We start from the raw sequence: 25,453 nt of genomic DNA on the forward strand, positions 1-25,453 counted from the left end.
AAACTATTCTTGCACACTTCCGTACTATTATTCGGAGCCGCTTCGGAACGTTGCTATTGATTGATATGTCTAATTATGCTGTCGTTATGGCTTATTGAGGGATCCGATATCCCTCGAAATCTTAACGACAAAATTCGGTACTTTATCGATACTTTTAACGACATTTAGAATGCATTCGTGTTTTGTACATCCATACGCAGTGTTTTGTACATCCATTGCTTTCTCATCTGCTTGTCACGTAATCGAAATTTACCGAACGGATAACTGCGTGAGTAAGGATGAGGTCCAATCGGACACATTGCCGATTGGTCGATTAAATAAAAAAGTTTTTGATAGGCTCATTAGAAAATTTTTAGGCATCGGCTGATGAGTGATTGAAATGTGCGCATCTAGGACGCTCCCATCGTATCTTCCAATAGAAATTGATTATTTGAATGATAAGTAAAGAGACAATTTTATACATAAATTTATATTCGAATAATTAAAATGTAATAAAACTTTTTTATTGTATAAAAGATAATATTTTATTGATATTAAATTTAATTGATATAAATAATAGATATTATAAAAAATATTTAATCTATGAATTTTATTTAAAAGTTAGATATTAATTTTTTGTGAATTATATTTGTTTATTATTTTTATTTTTTCTTATTTCTTCTTATTTTTATTTCTATTTTTTTTTATTTTATTCTTATTTTTTCTTATTTTTTTTTATTTTATCTTATTTTTATTTTAATTGTATCTGATTATTCTTATTTTACTTGGATCAATTCTTTATTTCTGACCCTTTTCGCTTCTTATTCTAATAAAATTCATTTTGGTGTTCGTTTACGCAGTACTGCAAGTAAGTGTCGGTCCACAATAAGTATTTAATCTTTAAGCTGTAAGAAATTGACTAATCATATTCTTTTCATATTCGATTATAATTGGTCAATTTCTTACTTCTTAAAGCTTAAATCACCTATTGTGGACCGACACTAAACCATCCAAAGCAGGACTTCCGAGATAGCTGCACAGATGAGATACATCCCTGCATAAACGAACGACGAACTGCGCTGCAGTCATCTTCGCAGACGGAATAAACGAACGATATCTGTAGTGACTGTATAAATGAATGCACCTTTATCGTTATGTTAAATTACAGAATATCATTTTTCGTTACAGTGTCATTAAATCTGCGTAACGACATCCCTAGCTAGTGAAACTGTTATTAAGAAGTTAGAGAATAGAGCTACAGTGTTGGGAATGTTACCTTGTAAAAGTAACTAGTTACAGTTATAGTTCTTTCCTTTAAAAAAATAACTAGTTACCGTTACAAATTACCGATTTTAAAAAATAACATATTAAACATATTAACATATTAAAAAATAACAATTATAGTTACTCAAAAAGTAACGAGTTGTTACTTTTTAGTTACTTTTCTGTTTACTTCTTGTAATCTTTTGTGCATTGCTATTTTATATATAAAAATTTTATATTTTTAATATATTTCTTGTAATATATTTCTAAGGACTGATTGCAATGACAGCAGACAGCTTAAAAGCGAGACTTGAAATTTATTATAGCAGTCGAATTTGATTGGTTCTTATTTTACATATAACCAATCACATTAAGACTAAGTTCGGAAACGTCACCCGAATGCTCCTACGCATAATTTTACTTTTGTTTAACATTCTGTGAAAAATAAAGATAAAATGATAAAGATAAATAATGATGATGGGGTACTCAAATGTTTTCTAAGTGTCGGTCCACAATAGGTGATTTAAGCTTTAAGAAGTAAGAAATTGACCAATTATAATCGAATATGAAAAGAATACTCGACTATGATTAGTCAATTTCTTACAGCTTAAAGATTAAATATTTATTGTAGACCGACACTTACATAGCCTAAAAGTGTAAGAAGCAGGCTGTCAATACTATTGGCTGTGTTCAATTCAAACAGCTTTGTAACTATGGGGTTGCGTTCTGTAACTTACTGGCGGTACTGCCAGCATGACTGCCATTATAGTGTGCTATGCAAGCGTTCCATTTTTACTAGTTCACTATCGCTATATTGTGAAATTGTGGAAACGGAACGGGATTGAACAGTACAACTGCATATGACGCTGTCATATAATAATATAAGAAAATGGAAAAAGCTTTTATAATTAATTTTTATAATTAATAATATTGCACATATAATGGAATCAAGTAGCGGTGAATCTGATAATAATTCAAGATATTTCTGTTTCTACTTAATCAAAAATTTTTCTGCGTAGAAAAATTTTTCTGCGTAGAAAGTTCTAAAAATATTAATTATAACAAAAATTTTACTACAATAATATTATTATAATACTTACCATTATAATAAATTGTAAATATTTTTTGTTATTACAAAATTATATATTTTATTATTACAGTTTTGAATTTCCAAATGAAACATCTTCGACATCTGTATAGGTTATGATGGGTTCGGAATACTTCTCGGTTTAGTTACATGGTAGGCAACATCTAGAAAAAAAATAAGCCAAACCATCGGAAGCCAACCATTTGGAATATATATATATATATATATATATATATATATATATATACCCTATATGTTTGAGGAAAAGTTACACAGTACACTGCTATTGTTTATCTCTTGTTTTCGTCTTGTGATAACAAGATTATTTCGTTTATAATTCAAAAACTAGACTCTGGCCAAATTTTGTAAGAGGAAAAATTATCTCAGAATATAATATAATCAAAATATAATCAAAATCATATCTTTTTAAAGATCCACAATTGTTTCCAATCTATATGTTCCACCCTGTATATTTCACAGAAACTTAAGAAAGACCACAGAAATAATATATCTACAAAGCACAAAAGATTTCAGAAAACATTCAGAAAGCTTTCAAAAAGCGGACATAACACAAATGTGAAACATGCATAAAATATTTTTTTGAAAGGTTTCAATTTTTATTGAAAGGTTCTGCACACTTTCTAACATACTTCGGCACTATGTGAGAAAATTATAATTGAAATGTTTTCGACGTATTTCAAAGATTTATTATTGAACATAAATATTAAGGTAGAAAGACTCCTTTAATTAGAAAATAATAAGATAAAAATAACAAGAGCGTTAGGAGTCAAGCGCAGTAAAGGAAACGCAAATAATTAATCGTTGAATTCTATTTGTATTTTGTAGGTTTTCTTACATCTAGACGTTTCGATCCACTTTTGGATCATCTTCAGTAGATAAATATATCCATAATAAGAATGGCTTAAAGCGTATTAGTCCATGACTTCACAGATTCGCATCGATAAACGCAACAGTGCAATATCTCGAGAGCTTCTGTCCAAATAGTTCCACAACTGATATAGAAGATCGATGATATCGAGTATCTTTTACTCAGTTATAACAATAAGAAGTACACAGACGGAAATAAATACTGAATATTGCAAAAGCATGGTCACAAATAAAAGAATAAAAATTTTTTAAGAGAAGAGAAATAAGATAAGAGTCAATTAATTAATAAATTATTAATGAATAAAAAGAAAAAGTAAATACGTCTTGATTGTTTCGTGTCAATTATTAAAATGTGTCCAATTTATTATCTTTATAATTATACTTGGTGATTTTAGTTTATAAAAAGAGAATAAGAAGGAAGGGCATGTGCCACGATATCGACCACAAATCACTCGTAAAAATTTGAAATTATTTTGCGAAAAATATCACCTCAACCAGGAATCGAACCTGGATCTTCTGCTTATCGGGCATGCATCTTATTCTTTCGACTACAGAGGCATGTGATGATATTTATCAAAAATAACTTGTTTAAAACACGTCAACAATTCAATGATACACACATATATACATACACTATAATATACATACATACACGTATATTCTCAAATCCCCACGACCGGTACTTCAGAGAGATGATGGTCCTATTCTTTCGATGGCAGGTCGGACCGCGGCGGCAATATTCTCCAACGCCATTCTTATCCCTGAGAAATGTCTTTATTTCAAGTTTAAAAAGCTCGAGAGGACAATTATACTCGAATAGTAAACTATCTCGCAGAAATATCTCAGATTTTATAAAACTAAGGACTAATAACTCGGAATCCAGTACGAACAGTAAGACATCTAACTCCTTCAACAGGTACTAGATTTGCAGCAAAGCCTCCAATTTATTATCTTTATAATTCATTCTTATTATGGATATATTTATCTACTAAAGATGATCCGAAAGTGGATCGAAACGTTTGGATGTAAAAAAATCATAAAATACAGATAGAATTCAACAGTTAATTATTTGCGCCTTATTTACTGCGCTTGACTCCTAACGCCCTTGTTATCATTTTTATCTTATTTATTATTGAAATATTTCATAAATATTTCATAAATATTTCATAAATATTTCAGAAACATTTCTGAAATTACATCAAAGCGGACATATTATGTATGAAACATGTCTGAAACATGTTTGAAATATTTTTTTGAAAGGTTTCATATTTCATTGATAGTTTTCTGAAAGCTTTCCGAAATTTTTCGGTGTTATGTGGAAACATATCTCTGAGCATTGCAACCACAGAGGCCTATGCAAGTTTTTTATCAAAAGATTCTTGCCAGAATATGTCTTTTGTCGTTTGTCCTACAACGAAGGGTTAATTTTAACAATGTCAATAAGTTCTTTTTGATGTTTGTATCATCTCCAACATCTTCTCTATATTCTTCAATATCATCAATGCCATCGGCACTATATTCATTATCTAATTCTTCATATATTATTTACAAATTATATTACACAAAACGCACTTGTACAATGTATTGTAAGAATTAGACGACCGTAAGCGGTCATGAAAGAGATTCGGAATATAAACAGCTAACAGAGAGGAGCCGTCGTGGTCGTGCAGACTAAGTGTCGGATTGGTAGACGAGGGATCCCGAGTTCAAATCCAGTCGGTCTCCGTTAATTTTTTTCCGAATCTAATAGATATCTTTCAGTATGTTAACACAGTCATCGGCAAATATATGTTACGCGCGCCTGATCTTATTGCTAGCATCATCTGTGATTTGTTGGAAGGCAGTAAAGTGTAGGAAATGGGAATGGACCATTTCGCTTACTTCCAGGGTTATGCCGGTAAAATTCTCTTACTCCCTATTCGTACAGTCTTACTACCTCCATTGTAGATGGATCTTTAGACATGCAATGTTGTCAGATTTTAAATAGTTAAAAGTAGTAACCTTTGACTATATAAATACGAATTGCTAGTAGCTCACTTTACTCGTGACGCTAACATTAATTTAGACAGTGACGCTACCATGTTTCACGAACTAAAATGCGGGACGTCATTGAAACGTGAGTGATTAGTAAGTGCATATCAATTCATATCAGTTCATATCGGGTGAGGCCAGCGTCTAGAATTTTTCCACTGTTCAAGCACTGTGAGTGGTCAATCGGAACGTGGTCAAATGGGTATCACTCGGTCATATCATTTCATTTGATAATTATATACGAAACTTACATATTCTTGAAAATCATAAATATGAGTTAATTAAATTGGTTACACAAACTTGTTTAAACATAATAATGTTAAAATACTTCGGATCGTGTAAAACAAAAAATAAACATAATTCTGTCATTCAACATACGTTGACAAAAACTGTTATATTTAAGGGACAATAAATAATATTTTCATATATTTTAAATCTGTTTTTAATCAGTACATGATTTTATAAATTATTATTTAATTTTTATAAAATGTTAATAAAATATATCTGTTTGTTTACAGAAATCCTTATTTTTGAATTATCCGTTATTTTAGGCGGAGCCTAAATGTCGAAATATTTGTCCAATGTTAGTGACATAGGCATACGCGTTGAATATAGGCTGGATTACGTTAGTCCCAGTCTACAATAAGTGATTTAAGCCTTAAGCCATAAGAAATTAATCATAGAGTGCAGTCCACTTAGTGTTACAAATGTTTCGAAGCATTTTTTGATTGGTCAATTCATAAAATTCTTTGTTTTAATTAGTTAATCAAACGCTTCGAAGTTTTTATAGCGCTAAATGGACCGTAGCTATAGTCAATTATTATCGGGTGCTTTCCATTTAGTGACTCAAGTCGACACAAGTCTAGTGATATCATCATTTGTGCTTTCTATTTAATTATGTCGCCATGTGTCTATGATTTAGTTACACCTAGCCGTTCAATCCTGATTCATTTCGGAATGAAGTAATATTTCTTAAGTGTAAATGGATTAATTTAATTTTGATTCACTTTAATCCTCTTTTCTTAGTGGAGTAAGATCAATTCGGTGTAAATGCTTTCTAATCCACTTCATTTTGAAGTGAACCGGGATTGGACGGCTAAGTGTAAACTAAGTCATTGACTTAAGTCGACTTTTGCTAACTCTGCTTTTGCGAAGAATTAAGGTGTGTGACATTCAGTTTCACCAATATCAAAAAACAAACTTACCATATTTATTTAATTATATACGTATATATTCTGTTATATTGATAGTAAATGAGTTAATAATTCAAAATTAAAAGATACAATTCATGTCAACGCTATTTCTTTTATATATACGGATTTATACGGATTTTTTTTATACGGTAATAATTACATGTAAATAAGATGATCAATCTTACTTCAATAAGTTATAAATTAGTAAAAAGATCTAAAGTTTCACTTTTGTATATTAGATTATACAATGAATAAAACTGGAAATATGTTGACTAATAATTTTGTTGATTCTGAATATATACCGATATCAGATGTAAACATTTTACAAGAAAGAAATACAAATAAAAGAGAAATTGATTTAATTTTTCATGAAGAATTTCAATGGAAAGACAAGCTTATATGGAACAAATAAGCTATTTTTGCACTTTTCTGCTTATGAAGCTTGTGATATTGAAGCTGAACACCAAAAAAAAATAAAAGTTTTGACAATCAATTGCAGAAGATCTGAATAAATTATGTTTATTTAAAGTTCCAGTAAATATTTTATTTATTTATATTTATTAACCTAATCTATTTATATTTTCTATATATATATAAAATATTATTTAAATATATTATTATATTATATTATATTTTATATATATATATATATATATATATATATATATATTATATTATATTATCTAAATATATTTTTATAATTAAATTAATCTGATCTAATATATTTTTCTAATATATTTTTATAGTTATCAAGTGATCAAGTAAGATGGAAATTTAGTGCATTAAAAAAAAAGATTATAATCGTACAAGTAGAAATGCTCCGAAGATTTTTGATGATTACGACAAAAGATAACATGAAATTTTAGGTCATAAAAGCGTTACCAGTGAAAGCAGTGAAAATGTTTTTAATTCGCCAATATTAGTGAATACTCAAAATATAACAACTAATATAGACTACGTAAAAGAATCAAATAATGTCCAAGAAAATACTAGAACAGAAGAACATAATACAGGAAATACTAGCACAGAAATGAGAATAGTACAAAAAAAAAGAATGAAACAGGCTCAAAAACATTTCGAACAAAATTAGAGTTAGAGAAGCAATGGTTCATAGTGGAACATCTTCAGTTCATTCAGAAAAAATATGAAGATAAAAAAAAATATGAGGAAAATGAAAATAAAAGAAAAATAGAAAAACTTGCATTAAAAAAAATAGCTTTTAAGAAGAAAAAGATGTTGTTTGAAGAATTGAAGTTAATCAAAAAGACTGAACAACAGAGAGAAGATGTCTATTCAAAAAGAAAAATGTGATTTGTTAAAAAGCTTAATCAAGAAACAAAATATTTTTAATTTGAAGCCGATATACATAATAATATTCATCTTAATCTCAAAAAACAACATATTTTTTAAATAACAAAGATTTTATGCAAAGCTATAATGTTTTTTCCAAATGTGACGTAATTATTAAATTTATTTGTAATTGTGTTATAAAGTTAAAAACTATTTTTGTTTGAAATACTATGTTTTTGTTGAAAAAAGTTAAAATGATATTTAATATGTTAACATTTTCTAATAATGTACGTAATACATATATGGAAGAATACATACATATATATTAAATAATAATTCGAGATTTGTGAATTTTGTTGTGTTTAGTTAATTCAAATAAGAGACATTTTATTTTATATTAAAAGATTTTATTTTTATATTTTTTAAGATTTTATTTTTATATTTTTATATATGTGCAAAATATAAAAAACAAAAAATATCTGTGTTATAAATAATTAAAATTATTGATATTGCCATATGATTAAATATTCAATTGTTATACTATTATATCTTCAAAATATATATAATACAAAAAACTATAAATAAAACATAAAATATTTTATTTTTTGATTTTATTTTGTTTCTTCTTATTTTGTATAAATAATTAAAACTTATTATATTATTATGTTTTATTAATTAAATGTATATAATTATTTAATTTTATTGAAAAATGAATAAAATTAAATTGATTGTTTTTTATTTATATTCTTATTTGTTGATTTAAATAACATAAATAATAATTTTAGAAATTTTTTTGTAAATTATAAACTGCTTTTATAAAAATATTAAAATTTGTTTATATAGTATTATACCTTTATACATATTTATTGTGTAAAAAAAAGAATTTATTAATATTATTTTTATATAAATTTAAATAAAGTATAATTTGAACATAATTTGAACAAATTTTTTACAAAAGTAATATATAAATAATAAATTATTTCGATGATTGACATAAGTATAATTAATATATATTGAATAGTAAAATAAATTTTATTACAAGTTGAACATATGAATATTAATTTTATTGGATAATATATTATCCAATAATATATTATCTGATATGTACATTATAGATATAGATAAATTATTGCATAGGATATAGTTCTCTGAATAATATTGTTTGACGATCTTCTAAATCTTCTTCGTCTATAATTTCTCATCCTTCTTCATTATAATTTTACGCAAAATTATTTTTCTCTGCTGCAGGATTTTTATTATAAAAATCTTCACTGTTATCTTCATAATCTAAACTCTTCATAATCTAAAATAAATTATGAAGCAACAACCTATTATGATTTGAGTCATAAAATGAACATCGTGTAAAGGTAATTTATGTAATTGACAAAATTCAGCTTTTAAAATATCAAAAGCTTTTTTAACTGCAACTCTAGTTATTGAAATTTTTGTATTAAATGCTTCTTGTTCGATCATTAAATTATCATTATCTTTGAAAGGACAATCCATTTTTTTACTACTCCATTATAACTTTTATCTCCTAACTTTATCTCCTAACAAAAAAGTTTTGTTTGAAAAAAGAGTTTCTCTTTCTTGTTCAGCAGTATGAAAAAGCTGGGATCTTCTTAACATTCGAATATCGTGAAAAGATTCTGGGTCACCACAAATTAAGAACCCTAATAGCATATGATATCATTCAACACTCGTACTGAAAATACTGTGGTCATATGTACTATTGCCTAATATATCAGAGAACCTTCATATGACATCTTGATGATTATATCATTTCTCGTATATTCTTAAGCTCATCTTCAGAATACCGAATATATCTTAGCAGTACATAATACAATCATCAAATATTGCATAAGCATCAAATATATCATACAAATATTTTGTATTTATACTGAATGTACTGTGATCATATCGAATATACTAAGATTATTCGTATAAAATCTATGTATCTCAAGTAGCAAGATGACGTCATTATGACGATTATTTAAGGTCATTTTTTTGTCAGTGTATTAAAAAACGATGTAAAATAAATGTACTATTTGTTACGAAATATTATTATAAATATATTGTCATAAATATATTGTCATAAATATATTATTATAAATATATTGTTTAATCGTCATTTTTAAATCATTTTTAATGAATAAATAATGAAATAACATTATTAATTACTATCCTAATAGCACAATGACATCATTCGAATATTCTACACTCGTACTGAAAGTACTGTGATCATATGTACTATTGCCTAATATACCTAATATAGAGAACATTTATGACATCTTGATGGTATTGATCTTGATATCATTTCTCGTATATATTCTTAAGCTCATCTTCAGAATATACCCTATTAGCACATGATCTTATACAAATATTCTGTATTTATACTGAATGTACTGTGATCATACCGAAGATACTAAGATTAATCGTATAAAATCTGTGTAGAATATTATTACGTCCGGCCCGAGATAATTATTTTAAAGAGAAAATATGGATGGGCTAGGAAGGACGCTTCAAATACTCTCTCGCAGGTGGGCGCGCTGGGGAGTTCCTACGAGTCGGACGCATCGTGCAGATCCACGATGATTCGACGTATAATACGAAATACTAATGATAATGATATATCAAAAAGATTAGATAATGTTCGATGTGGTTCTTTGTTACTTAAAAACCAAAGAGTCACTAACAAACATAGTTCTGTAGATTTTCTTTCTTTTCCAAATTCATTTGTTGGCATAAATCTGCTGGCCTTAAAAGATTCTAAAAAAAGTTAGCAATTAAAATAAGTTTTTTCGGGTGGGATCCGTTTGATCACGTTGCAATTGACCAGCCACTCATAGCGTTTGAACAGAAGAAAACCTCTAGGCACCGGCCACTGTGAGTGGCTGTGATCAATTGCAACGTGGTCAAACGGGACGTTTTTTCTATTACTATAAGGTAAAATATCTTAAAAAATTAATATTATTAATAATAATACTTAATACTTAATACTTAATACTATTATCACAATAATTACCTATTAATTTATTCACAATCATGTGATTTAATCTGAAATCTTCTTTAAATTCTTCATCACTTTTCCTATGTATCACATCGAGAAAATTTGCACATGATGTCTACGCCCATTCATTAATAGCTGAAGAAGAGCTGATAGCAGATCTTTTTCATATAAGTTATTTTCTAACGGATTGTAGTTTTCATCTAAAGAACTAAGGATGTGACTAAGTGCTGTCACTATCGCTACTGTCACTGCTAATACTATCATTATGCAATAAATAAATTGCATTTATCCAATTATTTTCATTTATCTGTTAAAAAATTATTTATTAACTTACTTATTATTATATATAACTTCTATATGCTTTGTATTGTAATTCTATATAAAAGTACATGTATTTCTGTGTATATTTGTAAAATAAAAACAAAAAATTAAAAAACTTATATTGTTATATGTATATCATCTTTAAATAATAATTTTAATAATAATTTTAATAAAATACTGATAATGATATTTTATTTAGATCAAAAGATCTATTACGCACTAACTTCTGCGCAGATAGGTGCTTTCCATTTATTACATTAGGAGTTAGTGACTTGAGTCAGCTCAAGTCGACACAAGTCATGATAAATACTCATCCTATTCTTTGTTTATGATTCGTCCATTTCTTATGGCTTAAGACTTAAGGCCTGTTCTACAATGCGTCATGTATCGGTGTCGTGGGTTGTGGGCTGTAAGAATGGACCAATTACAATCAAGTATTCTCCTTACATTCGACTAGAGACCCTATAAGAAGAGACTCATTGTCAATTTATGACGTTAGTAGACTCTGATTGGCTGAGGTATGGATTGCACATCTATGATAGGGATTATGCACACAGTTCCCAATGTTTCCTCACCTTCTTTTATTAGAGAGAGAGAGAGAGAGAGAGAGAGAGAGAAAATCAGGTGTTGTTTTTTTTCACTCGCACATATCGCCCATTGCCTGATATATAGCATGCTCGGTCTATCTACTACTATGTCTATAATGCCTACAATATCATGAACATTAGCTATGTAGTTTAAGGATCGGCAGGAGTGACGGGCTAATTCCGACTTGATCTAAAATGATTATCTATTCCTTATTTACAGTAAAATATAATTGAGTGCAGATATGGATCTGTACTCAATTATATTTTGTCTTATAGAAACGATGTTTCGTCATGAAACTTTATTAAGATAATTTCTTTTACAATTACATTTACAAAGCTACCTACAGAGCCAATTTTGCAATTTAGCTCTTAAATAATTAAAATAAATGTAACTATCTCTACTCCTTATTTATAGTGTAGATATATATTTGATTACACCCATATATCATCTCGTAGAAGCAATATTCTGCCATGAACCTTTTCCTAGGTATTTTTTATAAAATTATATGATTCTTACTACAGAGTCGAATTTTGCAATTTGGCTCTTAAAAAAAAGTTTACAATAGATAAAAATATTTGCACTTTATTGTTCTATAGTGCAAATTTATTTATGCATAAATGAATTTCTTTTCACACATTTTCTTACAAAAATCGCTCTGTAGCTTTCGTCAGGCAAATATTCTGATTATAAATATCATAATTATATCAAAGCTTTTCTCGCAGTATTTTGAGTAATTTGGGTAAAAAGGAATTCACCTTTGATAGAGATCTCCATAGTCTCTCCTGCCGATCATTCATAGACCTTATATGTATGGACTGGTAATATAGACATGATTATGTCTGTGGGAGGTTGGAGAGAGAAATGTCTCTCTTTTTCTAAAAGTGTCCGGAAACGTTTTGCGCATGCTTGACATATACTATACATTAATGCATTCTTATTGGTATATACTTATGCAAGTTAAAGGAAAATTTGAGGTTATTTGAGGTTATGTGTGTTATTTACAGAGTATCGTATTTGCGGAATATCGATAGGAATATCACATTATATTTCTAAAAAGAAATAATAGTTCGAAAGTGTGTTATTTGCAGAATGAGTAATTCTGCAGAAAATAGTGTTTCTTTTCATTTGTAAGTAATAATGAAGCAAGACTTATTGTAAAGTAATGTAAGATTCTTGTACTTTTTAAATTTAAATAAAGTAACCGTTTTGTCAGGAATTAATGTCCGTTTTTCTAATTATTGTCTATGATTTAATACACGCACTGAGAGAGGTGACCGGCACGTTGGATAATGGAGCAGGCTTAATAACTTTTCCACAACTTTAATAGAATGCGGTTTATCTATATTTTCACTGAGTCTACAACGTAATACAACGATTTAACAGATATCGCCTGTAACGATATCTCGACTATATTCACTACAATTACTACTTTCGACTATTCGACTTGAACTCTCGCGGATGACACATCCGTCTCATTCGCCGACTAGGGAGAGAGTCCCCGTCGCTCGCTGCTCCGCGCATCGGAGCACGTTCGGTGATTTCAAAGTTAACAAAGATTGCATCAGCCCTTGTCTGATTGGTCCTTTCCTAGTGTCACTCACTCGTGTCGTGTTCGATCGAGAGGCGCTCTTTTGGTTACTGAATAGCACTCATGGCGCCATCCACCGGTTGTCCTAGGGACTTCTTAGTAACTTTCTTACAGTAATATATCAAGCATACTTTAATAAGTGTAAAAGTATTTGTGAAATTTTTTTATTTTACAAATAAATAAATAAATTTTATAAATTTTGAGAGCTTTAAATTATAAATTTAATTCAATTATCATAATATTCTTAATATATAATAATTCTTAGAAAAGAAGCTATTTAATTGTTTCATTTGAAATTAAAAAAAAATTTACATTCTATTACCCACTTTTTTCACAACAGATTTTATTACATTAGAACATTAGGTTCGCGTTGCTTAGAATTTTCAATATTTAAAGAAGAATAAATATATTTGTGAGCAATGGAAAAAAAAGGAACAAGACGCTTAAGTGCAATAAATATAAACAACACAACACAAACCTATTTATAGAAAATCATTTATTATTAATCTTAAAATATTTATTGTTCAAAATAATTATAACTATCATATTTTTCCAAAAACTCACATTTTTAAAAAGAAAATTATTCTTTAAGTATGCAGCAAGTATGCCATGCATGATTCATTTAATGTTGTAATTCTTATTTTACTCTTTTTTTATTATTTTACAAAATTATCATAAAAAATAAAAACTTCGATATAGAATTATATCGTTTATTTTAAAATTCTTTCCACAAATTAATCTAAAAGTTTTATCTGATGTTTTTTCACTTTTTTCATATATATTTTTTTTTATTTTATTGCATTTTATATATTTGACTATGAAGTCTTTCATTCTTTACTCTATTTCTTTTTCTCTTCATCAACATTTATTGTTTTTGATCATATTATTATATTAATCCGCCATATTATATTAATCCATATGCTTCGAACTCATGCGCAATACATATTTCCGGATATCTTAAGAGAAAGAAGTATCAAAAAATACGTCTCTCTATCTAACCCCTCGCGGACACTGTTTCTTATGCAGAAACGATAGCAATTGTCAGTCCATATCTATAAGATCTATGCGATCCTTAATGTCCATGTTTTTAGAGATGCTTTAAAATAAAATTATAGCTAGAGACATTATAATTAGAGACTGGCCACGAAAAGGCAATTTTTGATTGGTCCGCCATCTTTGGCTTCCCACTTATTTTCAAATACATTAACTTTCAAATACATTAATCTTAAATTGTAATATTATAATTTAAAAACATAAGCGTTTTAAAGGTAATAAAATGTGTATATTTATAAAACTTTATTTTACATAATTATATTACCAATTTATTAATATTTATTAATATATATATCCTTTAATTTTAACGATTTTAAATTTATTTATTTATTTTTTTTCACTATTTATCTTTTTCAACACAAAAATTAATATAATACTATTGTATTACCGTTACACTATAATATTTTTAACTTTTTGATAACTTTTACACAATTGTCATAACAATCCTCTGTGAAACCAATACAATGACAGCTATTCATAAAGTTAGCGCAACGAGAGAATCCATTACGGGAAAGCGTCAACAATAAATTTCGAGGAAATTTCGAAAGATGCAAGTATTGATGTCATGTCTTTTTTTAGAAAGGATTATTATTTATACATATTTATTATTATTATAAACAAACTTTATTAGAATATAAAATAAAATTTAAGTAAAAAAATAAACATCCATCCATTTTTTATATTGATTTATCACAATTAATTAATTTATGACTATATTTTGCAATTTTAGTATTTCTATTATTTAATAATATATTGTCACGCTTTCCACGTGTTTATACACATGCAATACACTTAATCAATGCACATGCAAAGTAAAAAATATCGCTATTGATTAGAATGAGATAGTGTATATTTCTTTCTTTCTCATAGGATTTAGCCATGGCTAAAAACATGGCGGATCAGAGTTTCTGATTGGCGAATCAGAGTCGTAGCCAGTCCTGATTATAGTGGGTACTTTCCAACAAGGAGAGTTTGGTGTTACACAGTGTGACACAGAGAGACACTGTAAGACACAGTTATAGAGTTTAATTGGAACATAAGTTACTAAACACGCTCACTAGAGAGCGTAAAAGACGTAGGAAAAGACCATCACGCATAAACATGAGCGCATTTTTTTCGTTTTTTTATCATCCATTATTGCCAGTGCATTTTTTGAAGAATTATTGGTACATGCTGAAATAAATTTAAGTAAATTATATGTATTATTTTATTCCTGGCTACAAGCTTTATTTTATATTTGTAAAATAACTATGATCTTTTCGATTTGAAATTACATGGAATCTTATTCATTTCAGGTGAGTATAATTCCTTTTCTCCTTCAAGGAAAACTTCTTTTCCTTTGAAATAAGCATGATGCTTAACATCATCTAATGTAGGAATAATTTCTTTATAATACCGACAAAAGAACATACAATAAAACTTAATCCAATAGAATATGTACTAATAATGGGTCATCAACAAATATGTAATGTTTTTAAGCTTATATAGTTCTTTAAATAAAAAAAAAAACTGAATATTGATTACCTAAGAATTCCGGATTCGGTACTACGTTATTCAAACGCGACGAAGACATTTTTTTGCAAATAAAGAATGCGTTCCGTTTCTCGCATGATGCGCATGATGTATCATTTATCCTTATCATTAAACAAGGATAAATGATGCATTATGCGTATCATGCAAGAAACGGAACGCATCCAAAATGACAATAATGACCGGAATGTATATTAGTACCACACTTAAAAAAAATAATTTTGCTCGATATATTGGCGCTATTGACGTCCGACACGGCCAAACTTAGGATCGAGCTGTGTTTCGCAGTGTCGTTCTGTGTCTCTCTGTGTCATAGATGGAAAGCACCAGTGTAGACACTGTGTTACACGGTGTCGCCTGTGTACGTTGTTGGAAAGCACCCAGTGTCTCTAATTACAGCTAAATCGCGGGCATGGTCCGCTGTCAGGCTTCTCTCTGTCCATATATCCGTGTGTTAACACACATGCATTACGAATGTATGCAGGGCCGAAAGGCATCAGACAACGTCAAAAAACGTTCTAAACCAGCTTATAGATAGATAAAAACAATTGAGGTGGCACTAACCATTCACAACGTTTGCATAGTGGAAAAATTCTAGGCATCGGTCTCTGTGAGTGGTCAATTGGGATGTGGTCAAACGGGACACTCCCAAATAATTGTATTTATAGAATAAATTTTTACTGGTTTATAGCGAAGTTACGTTGAAATAATAAATGAAGATCTAATAAATTTAAATCCCATTTCACATATTCGGACATAATCCGAGCAAATCAATCAATTATAGATATTTAACATATGATTGCTCTTTTCCTTAGTAAAAATTTGTAAAACATTATTTCACTTTACGTTGAAATGTTACTCGATTAACGTTGTTTTTATTTGTCTTTCATGAAATATATCTGTCTTGTCTTTTAAATGTAAAACTGAAAACTTCCTGGAAGAAATCCGTGTAGCTATAACGAAATCTCAAATGAAGAATAAGAGAATTCATTGACAAACATAAATCGTACGTGTGAGTATACATCAATGCATTAAGATTACGATTAATTATGAGAAGTAAACGCCACATAATAAGACAATTTTTACTGATTTTTTTAAAGGCTAACCACTTCTTAATTATTCAAAGAGAATCAATGCGCGATTCAAGTTTTGAATAAAATAATCATTAGTCTTTAAAATATTGCAATATATGTTTCAAAATCGAAGAGATAAAATTTGATTGTCTCTACATTCGGCGTTTTATTAATAAGATATTTAGATTGAAGTAAAATCTGCAAAAAGAATAATTCTTTCTCCATTCGCTCTTATAGAGCCTCACGAAAAATCTCGTGTATTCTTGTTATTTTGAAAATCATAATCATCGTTTTATTATGACAAAATGCGTGCGTCTACAAATTCCGATATTAAAGAAAAAAAGAAAAATAAAAACTGTTCTCTGCTTTACGCTCGAATTCTGACAATAAGGATTTGATGAAAGTCTCTAAAAAAACGTGTAATGCCAACGTATGTACAGTCACGCGCAAAGCAATTTCGTAAAATGACGTGTCTCGCATTATTTTTTGCAGAGTATCAATAATCACTTTTATCAACTTTCTGCAACCATTTCTATTTAAAAACAATGTAATATAATTATAATTATAATAAATATAATTAAAAGAATAACCCATATTGAGTTAATGACAGAACTGATAATTTTTTTTATCTATCCCTTATTTAAGAGAATATTTTTCAATCTTCGCAATTATTAATGAAAAATTAATTAATAAAAGTCTGTAAAAATTAATAAAAAGCACATCATCCCTAGCGAAAATAAGGTGTAAATAAAGAGTTGAGCGTAAGCCGAATGTAACTGAAGAGTGACAGAAGTGTAAACAAATCTTCTAGGAAGCGTAGATTGGAACAATGGCACATAAAAGAAGCATTAAAACGCTTCGTAAACGTTTTACATTTCTTTTACGTTTCGCTGTTCCAATCTACGCTCCCTAGAAATTTTGTTTACACTTCTGTCACTCGTCTTTTATATTCGACTTATGCTCAACTTTTTATTTCCGCCTTATTTTCGCCAGGGATCCTGTAGAAGAATATTTCGCTACGCTTCTAACTATCATGAATGTGCGAAATGCTGGGCATTCTTCGCGTGCGGATGCACATTTATTCATCTCTATTATTTTCCAATTATTACGAAAATTGCAAAACAAAGTAGAGAACTTTTCGGTTTAATCTATTCTATCTGCCCATGATTACGAGATACCTCCTCGTGTCCTAAAATTTATCGAAACTCATTGTTTCGATACATAAAATGAATCTATGACACAATGACATAATTGTCGCAATTATTCGTCGGCTGTATAGCGTTTGATTAATCGAGTGTTTGCGAATTTTTGCGAGCAGATGCGTCCAAAAAGTGGAAAATGATTAAAAACGTAATAATAATAGGCAAGAACATATATTTTCGCCGACTATCCGCCATGATATGCTTTCTTTACAACACAATAAACGCCAATTTCTTCAACATTTGCCATTATAACGCTTCCGCGCATAAATACAAAAAGTCAAGTTTAGATTCATCGGTGATGTTTTTTTTTGTTTTTTTTTATCCTCATGTATTAGCCAAATTATCTCTTTAGCCATAACGATAGCGATGTAATTGTAAATCCTCATACGCGAAGTTTTCTCGAAATGTTGTGTGACGTTGTGTGACTTGTTTGACGTTTGGCAAAAGATGTCTGAAAAAGCAACTCATAAAAAAGTAACTCGAATTAACCAAAAAGCAATTTCTCGACAAAGTAAATACACAAATTTCCTCTTATTTTGGCATGCTTTTCACAATTTTTGGTTACACGTGGAGCAGTGCGCATTATATCTTGTTAATCGTGTGGAAACAAAAAAGATTATGCTACAGAATAATAAACGATGTCTCTGATGGGTGACAGTACATTTAACTCGATTTATTTCACACAAAATATACAAGACACGGGTTGCAAGCAAAAGCTCTGAGACTGAATGGATCATCATAAAACGCAACAAAAAATTTGGAAAAAATTCGTGACTGCCAAGATTTTAAAGATTTTAATTCCCAGCTGATGGATGATTCTTGTATAAATACAGTTTCTCTCTCATCATAGTTCACGATCTACACAACTCTTTAGACGAGTACGCGCGTTTCTTTAGACATGGATGCCGACATTCCAATTTTAAACCCGGAAAAATCAGAAATTTTAAGGGATAAGAAAACGAGGATAGGAAAACGGCTGAAATTTGTCAGTTTCGCCCAGAAACGAAAAAAAATGTTAATAAATGTGTATTGAACAACTCTATAAAACAACATTTTTCGATTCTTCACTGAACTAGAGGTGCCTTATCTCGAGCTCAATAGGGGTCATTTCTGAACGAGATAAACCAGGCACGCATCTTTTTCGCAATTTCGTTTTATTATAATTCATTCAGCGCTCCGCAACTTTTTGGACACATCCTGTATATTATAAACTTGAACTTGTTCGGGTATTGCACCTGATGAAGAACTTGTATCGCGTCCGTACTTGATTAATGTTACGCAACCCTTTGCGTCTGATAATGCATGATCGATCACGTGACTTTTCAATACGCCCGCCGTTGTAAATTGTAACGCAAACGAAAGAAATTTTGAGTAGAAACTTTACGCACTTAGACAAATATATCTTTTCTCTCTTTCTTTTTCTTGCTTAATTAAGGCACCAGTGTACCTAATTTATTGATAGCTCGAAGAAATCGCATTGCTTTCTACAGTTGCGCGACAGAGTGTAACAGTCTTGTGAAATACTTGAAGAACAGTAAACGTCTTAGAGATCTTGACAATTATTAGAATCTTGTTTATATTTCTATCTTTGAACGCTATTTGCATAAGTTCTCTTATAAGAACTTTCATTCTTGTGTTTTATTCTTCCATCTTTTTATTTTGCTCTTTTTTTCCCTTCTAATAGAATTTAGGACTAACTTGTGTATTGGGCCCGTGTTTTTTTCGGATTGAGCTCGGAATGCGATAGAAAAGTAAAAAAAGATACGAATTAATTTTTGGCGCGTAATGCATAAAATAACGCGCAAGTGAAACGAGCGTTATGTATTTTGAACACTCAAAAGATGAGAAGTCGAGGGCCGCATCGACATCTATTTTTATTATTGTGTAAAAATAATGCAGCGCTTGTGTCACGATATATCTATTATTCCATATCTACGTAATATTTATATCTCACACAATTAACAACTTATCTCGCGTACGGTGCGATTACAAAATTAATCTCTGACGCCTTTACTTTGACAATCATAATTTAACATTGATTTCATTTTTTCCTAATGAGCTCTCAGTTTCTTTATCGTCACAATGACAATGACGGAGATTGATGATGATGATGATGATGATAAAGATAATGTGTAATGATGATGATGATGATGATGACGATGACGATGGTAATGATAATGGTGATTATGATGATGAAGATGAAGAAAATATCAATAATTATGTGGAAAAATGATAGTGGAGAGGAGAGAATTGAGGAATAAAAGGAATAAAAGCATAGATAATACTAATAATTGACATAATACTAATAACAATAATAATATTAATAAAAAATAATATTAATATTATATATAAATTATAATATTAATATAATAATAATAATAATAATAATAATAGTAGTAGTAGTAGTAGTAGTAGTAGTAGTAGTAGTAGTAGTGGTGGTGGTGGTAGTAGCAGTAGCAGTAGCAGTAGTAGTAGTAGTAGTAGTAGTAGTAGTAGTAGTAGTAGTAGTAGTAGTAGTAGTAGTAGTAGTAGTAGTAGTAGTAGTAGTAGTAGTAGTAGTAGTAGTAGTAGTAGTAGTAGTAGTAGTAGTAGTAGTAGTAGTAGTAGTAGTAGTAGTAGTAGTAGTAGTAGTAGTAGTAGTAGTAGTAGTAGTAGTAGTAGTAGTAGTAGTAGTAGTAGTAGAAGTAGAAGTAATAGTAGTAGTAGTAGTAGTAGTAGTAGTAATACGCGATGATGTTGATGCTAATAACGATGATGATAGTACGAAGAATGCCCTCCTCTCCACCCCTCTCCAACCTTTCCTCTCTTTCTTTCTTTCTTTATTCATCACGCGGTTGCACAGTTATATGATTAGCGAGATAATGATTACATATATTAACAGGAATGAAATAATGATAAAGAAGGATGGCGGTATAATGCGTCGGCGTAAATAGAAATGAAGAATATAATCAAAAATCGCAATAGAAATCGTTAATTTTAATAGATCAATCGATTGTTTTTTAATTATTTGCAAATTTTTCTCACAATTCTTTTCTCGAGGGAGCAGGGAAAAGGAAAGGGAAGAAGAGAGAGGATAATAATAGAATAAATTGATAAAATCACTAATCGATAATAACATAAGGCAATATGTTGAGGATTTCGCCCTGGTAACTGGGCTTTGCTAGCATCTGATGCCACTCCCGAAATTCCACATTGTCTGTTTGGCTGTTATACACACTTTTTACACTATTCACGTTCAATAATCCAGACGACACTTGCTTTCCTCCGTCTCTGGCGTTCGAGCGCTCATCACCATCGGAACACACGATCGCTGTCAATAAATTCGGTTGGAAGTTTCCGTTAAGTCCTTCGATGTACTGTGTGTGCAACCTCTCAAGATCTTCTGCGGTAACATCCCGCGGTGGCGGACAATATTCGGAATCGTTCCGCTCCTCGTGCTCACCCCAGTCTATCGTGTTGGGATCTAAGGGCGGTAACTTGGCCAATATCTCTTCGACTGTAAGGTCCCGTTGCAACGGTGATCGACACGTTGATGTCTCAGTGCTTTCCGATAACCTATCGTCTTCGCGTAGCCTGTCCTGGCATGATTCAGGCGAGGGCTCGCGACAATTCTCGGCAGATCTCAACCGAGCCGAAAATTTTTGTGTCCTGCCAGTAGACGACGACGACGACGACATCTCCAAGGAGGCCAGATTGCTCCTAAGGAGATTCTGGGAATTCTTCTGGCTTGAGCAACGCAGATACTTGGACATTTGCTCGCTGTTGCTGCCTCGTAAAACATCTTCCATGCTGGGCGGTTCCGCGATGCTTTGACTAGGTAGGGCATTGATGCTGCCAATTGCGGGGCTACAATTGCTTCCACGCGCCTGCAAATCAGCTAACAACTCCTGGGTGGTCTTGAGCTTCGGATTCCTCGAGATACTGGCCAACTTCTCTTTCACACTGTCCTCTAGGAACGATTGTCGCTTCGCGAACTTACTACCCTTTTTTCGGCCACGTTTCTTTGGACCCGAATCCTCATTCGTGGCTTCGAGAGAAGTTTCCGCGAAACGATCAGAAGAGATTCGTTCCTTCAGTGTAGGGCTAGGCACTTGCGAATTTAAATTACCACTTATGTTCTCGCCGTTGAGCCGCTGTTTCTTGACTTCCTCTACCATCGACTCGGTTCCACGTGGCGATTGATAGTATTGACATTGGTCCTTGCTATTCTCTTCTTTCCGTAGTCGTTTATTGGAACTGTGTGTACGGGGCACTGCTTCCATTGTGTGATTCTGACTCGAGGAATTAAGCACTGGAGAGGCGTTTCTCGAGCAGGAACTTATCCTGTGATTGCTGGTCGGTGTAATTGACTGCTTGTTGTTTGAAGACGCATTTGGAGAGCGTGAATGATCGCTGTGCACGGATAGCGCCGGACTAAGCACCTATAATAAATTTATAATATTTTGTATCATCAATAGTGTCTCATCTTATCAAAATGTATATTTTAAATATATCAAAAATAATTTTTATATTTTATATATTAACTATAAGTACTTAAATTATCATATCTACCGCTATGATATTCAAAGTAAAGTGTAATTTACAATTCAACTCATAAAGTAATGAATATTAAAATATATTTTTACAGCAAATGATTGTTTTAAATAAAGTGTATTATGCAAAATGTCTTTTATAATCACGCACGTACGCACGCACTATATAAAAGATTATTTCTTCCTAAACTTATCAGCAATTGTATTCTTGTTCAAAATGTGATCTCTGTTCCTCTTTGGTTCAATTTATATAAAAGAGATAAGAAGATTTCATTACTGCCTCGTTTCCCTAATAGGCAACTTGTTTGACAAATTGAAACTTACTCTAAGGGGAGTATCTTTCAATAAAGGACTGTGAGGTTTAAAAACTCGTAATGCAGGACTTTGTGGTTTAAAATTTCTCGGAGCCACTTCCTTCGCACCATTGAAAGCCGGTGGTGCCGTGTCAGCCAAAGTAGGCGTAGAGTGTACCGTTGGTAAAACCATGTCTCGCCAGCGGCGTACCAAATCTTTCGCACGCTTGGCCAAGGCTTCATTACTCGTCTTTCGACGAAGTTCGTTGATGTGTTTTCCAAGTCTCGTAACCTAGTAAAAATAGTATATAAACAATAATTATATAATATCATTACTCTCTTTTAGCATTATAATAATTAAAAATTTTTTGTTAATACATAAATATCAATAAATTTAATAATTGAAATATAATAGCTCTTTTTATTAAAAATTTGTGTGCATGCTTATATAATATTTGTGAATACCATCTTAACATTAATATAAATAAAAAATATATAAATTCTTATAATAAACTATTGATTAATAAAGTATTGATTATTTAAATATTTAATTAAGATAATTATTTTGCACATACACACAACATGTATTTAATATTCAGATTTATAATCTTGATGAATTGAATATTTATTTGTATTTAATAAAAAGTTACAATTTATTAATGTAAAAAATATTGGCGAGTACTAGTTAAAACTGTATTTAACATAAATGTTACATTTTTGTTGAAAGACATTGTTAAAATTGCACTTACATCAGTAAATTTGGAAAGTTCAATTTCATATAAAACTAATTATACATCGTATACAATATTATCTAATAATTAAATCATTGTCATAAATTTAACACACTTTTTTATATATAATTCAATAATATTTTATCCTATAAAATCAAAATAAAATAATAAAATAATAATCTTTTTATTCATAGTTTTTGTTGTGTTTTGTATTTGCATTTGATAATATTTGTAAGTGTATATATTTTTTTAGTATATATATAACATAGAAAATATATCATAGAATTTATATAACATAAAAAAATATATGTAGTAGTATTAAAAATAGTTAATAATGTATTCAATCGTTATATATACCTCCAGCACTTCTTTAGTAACTGTTGTCTTTTCCAATGCCGAAATGACATCGACAACAGCTCGCATATCGATGACCTGAAATGAAGATAAGTATATAACTTTTAGCATATGTTTATTCCAATTATAAATATTTGATAATTATTATTAGATTTCAACATGTATAAAATGATACTTTTCGAAGAAAGATTTCACATCAATTTTATCTCAACGCAGGTGTGTGTGTGTGTATTCTATCTTTTTCTCTCTCTTTCCACACATTGTATATGACACATACATACATGACAAAACACACAATGCCACCAACACACACACACCACACACACACACACGTATACAGATATGTATACATGACGCATACACATACATTTTCTTGAAGCTGACAGATTCGAGGTTATGATTTGTAATATTATAAATTCTTCGACAAAAAAAAAATTGAACTGACTAAATGTTTCCAATAAAATGAGAATTGTGTCAAATTGTCAAACAATATAAAATATTTCTAAATATTTTTATTTATCTATATTTTATAAAAATCAACTCTTTGATAGCGATTATCCAGGGAATCGACCGAATGCACTTTGCGTGCAATGTGCGCGAGGTGGTTCAATTCGCGCAAAAATATTATACGCACGTGTCTGTCACGGAAGCACAGAACTCTCAATTTTTGTCGAATCTACGCGCAGCATGGCTGTCTCCGTCCAGAGATGGATAACGATTACCATCTGGCGGAAACCTCACATTGCATCTCAGCCCTAAGCTACCAACTACTTGCTTCTCTCGAGAGGAATAGAAATGACATGAATTTTGAATAATTGAATTTTAGGCAAAACGACACGAGCATCGTGTAGAGAGTAAGGCGATATGCGTTCGCACGATCGACAGATCGACAGTCGCGATTTGCCAAATTTCGATCCCACGATATAACGAAGGCAAGAAAAAAACGTACGTCATACGTCATATGTCATACGAAGCGCGAAACGTATGTGAGAAAAGATACTATAGCGTTCGGGCAATCGTACTGCCTTATGTCGAAGCGCACCATCATCTAGATTGAGGTTATGTAGCCAGGTAACTGAAAACGCGCGCTACACGCACGTTACGTTACGTTACGTTACTCCCGATTCGACCGATATCCTTTTCTCTCCCACTCGCCGTACTCTTCTCTCTTACACGTTCGCTCGGTGTGTGCGCGCGCGAGCGAGTGAACGAGAGGGCGAGTCGAACGGACAGGCCATTCGTAGCGCGCTTAAATGGTCTTTGCATCTTTGTTGCATGTATCGTGGTGTGTCGTGGCGAAGAGAGGATGAGAAGACGAGAGGATCAGTGTCGCGCGGTACTGCAGCGTGCGACGGTAACGACCACGGCGGCGGCGACAACAGTGGCAGTGGCAGTGGCGGTAGCGGCGACGGCGGCGGCGACGGCGGCGGCGACGGCGGCGGCGACG

General features: G+C 30.8%; 1 protein-coding gene and 3 long non-coding RNA genes across 16 annotated transcripts in view; 2 read left to right on the forward strand and 2 right to left on the reverse strand.

Moving 5' to 3' along the window:
* Positions 1-1,857: 1,857 nt before the first annotated feature.
* Positions 1,858-4,229, forward strand: LOC148936951 (uncharacterized). The gene is made up of 3 exons (XR_016138939.1): positions 1,858-2,482; positions 2,810-3,058; positions 3,176-4,229. It is a non-coding gene; the product is annotated as an uncharacterized LOC148936951 (long non-coding RNA).
* Positions 4,230-5,794: 1,565 nt separating this feature from the next.
* Positions 5,795-7,348, forward strand: LOC105432697 (uncharacterized). Of its 3 annotated transcripts, none has more exons than XR_016138911.1 (3): positions 5,795-6,410; positions 6,499-6,975; positions 7,188-7,348. It is a non-coding gene; the product is annotated as an uncharacterized LOC105432697 (long non-coding RNA). The 3 variants fall into 3 exon arrangements; XR_016138910.1 differs by having other exon boundaries at positions 5,796-6,590; positions 6,681-6,975; XR_968420.3 differs by having other exon boundaries at positions 5,795-6,975.
* Positions 7,349-8,181: 833 nt separating this feature from the next.
* On the reverse strand, positions 8,182-13,757 carry LOC105432689 (uncharacterized). 5 transcript variants are annotated; one of them, XR_016138916.1, is made up of 4 exons: positions 11,287-13,753; positions 10,757-11,048; positions 9,998-10,500; positions 8,182-9,034 (listed from the first exon to the last, which is right to left on the reverse strand). It is a non-coding gene; the product is annotated as an uncharacterized LOC105432689 (long non-coding RNA). The 5 variants fall into 5 exon arrangements; XR_016138915.1 differs by lacking the exon at positions 8,182-9,034 and having other exon boundaries at positions 9,779-10,500; positions 11,287-11,524; positions 11,638-13,756; XR_016138914.1 differs by lacking the exon at positions 8,182-9,034 and having other exon boundaries at positions 9,779-10,500; positions 11,287-11,769; positions 12,406-13,752.
* Positions 13,758-21,051: 7,294 nt separating this feature from the next.
* Positions 21,052-25,453, reverse strand: part of MED26 (mediator complex subunit 26) — a 5,346-nt gene continuing 944 nt past the window's right edge. Inside the window, exons 1-4 of one of the 7 annotated variants that reach the window (XM_089075422.1) lie at positions 25,180-25,434; positions 24,010-24,084; positions 22,953-23,213; positions 21,052-22,517 (exon numbers count right to left, since the gene is read on the reverse strand). In XM_089075422.1, coding sequence (XP_088931548.1) covers positions 21,198-22,517; positions 22,953-23,213; positions 24,010-24,084; positions 25,180-25,272 — 1,749 coding nt within the window. In that variant the 5' untranslated portion in view covers positions 25,273-25,434 and the 3' untranslated portion in view covers positions 21,052-21,197. Of the gene's footprint in view, positions 22,518-22,952; positions 23,214-24,009; positions 24,085-24,181; positions 24,340-24,640; positions 24,707-24,955; positions 25,435-25,453 lie in introns of those variants that run through there. The other 6 variants (XM_089075423.1, XM_089075425.1, XM_089075427.1 and 3 more) reach the window with 6 other exon arrangements.

Source organism: Pogonomyrmex barbatus, unplaced genomic scaffold (genome assembly GCF_055798465.1).
Source record: "Pogonomyrmex barbatus isolate J1 unplaced genomic scaffold, ASM5579846v1 scaffold19, whole genome shotgun sequence".
Classification (NCBI taxonomy): domain Eukaryota; kingdom Metazoa; phylum Arthropoda; class Insecta; order Hymenoptera; family Formicidae; genus Pogonomyrmex; species Pogonomyrmex barbatus.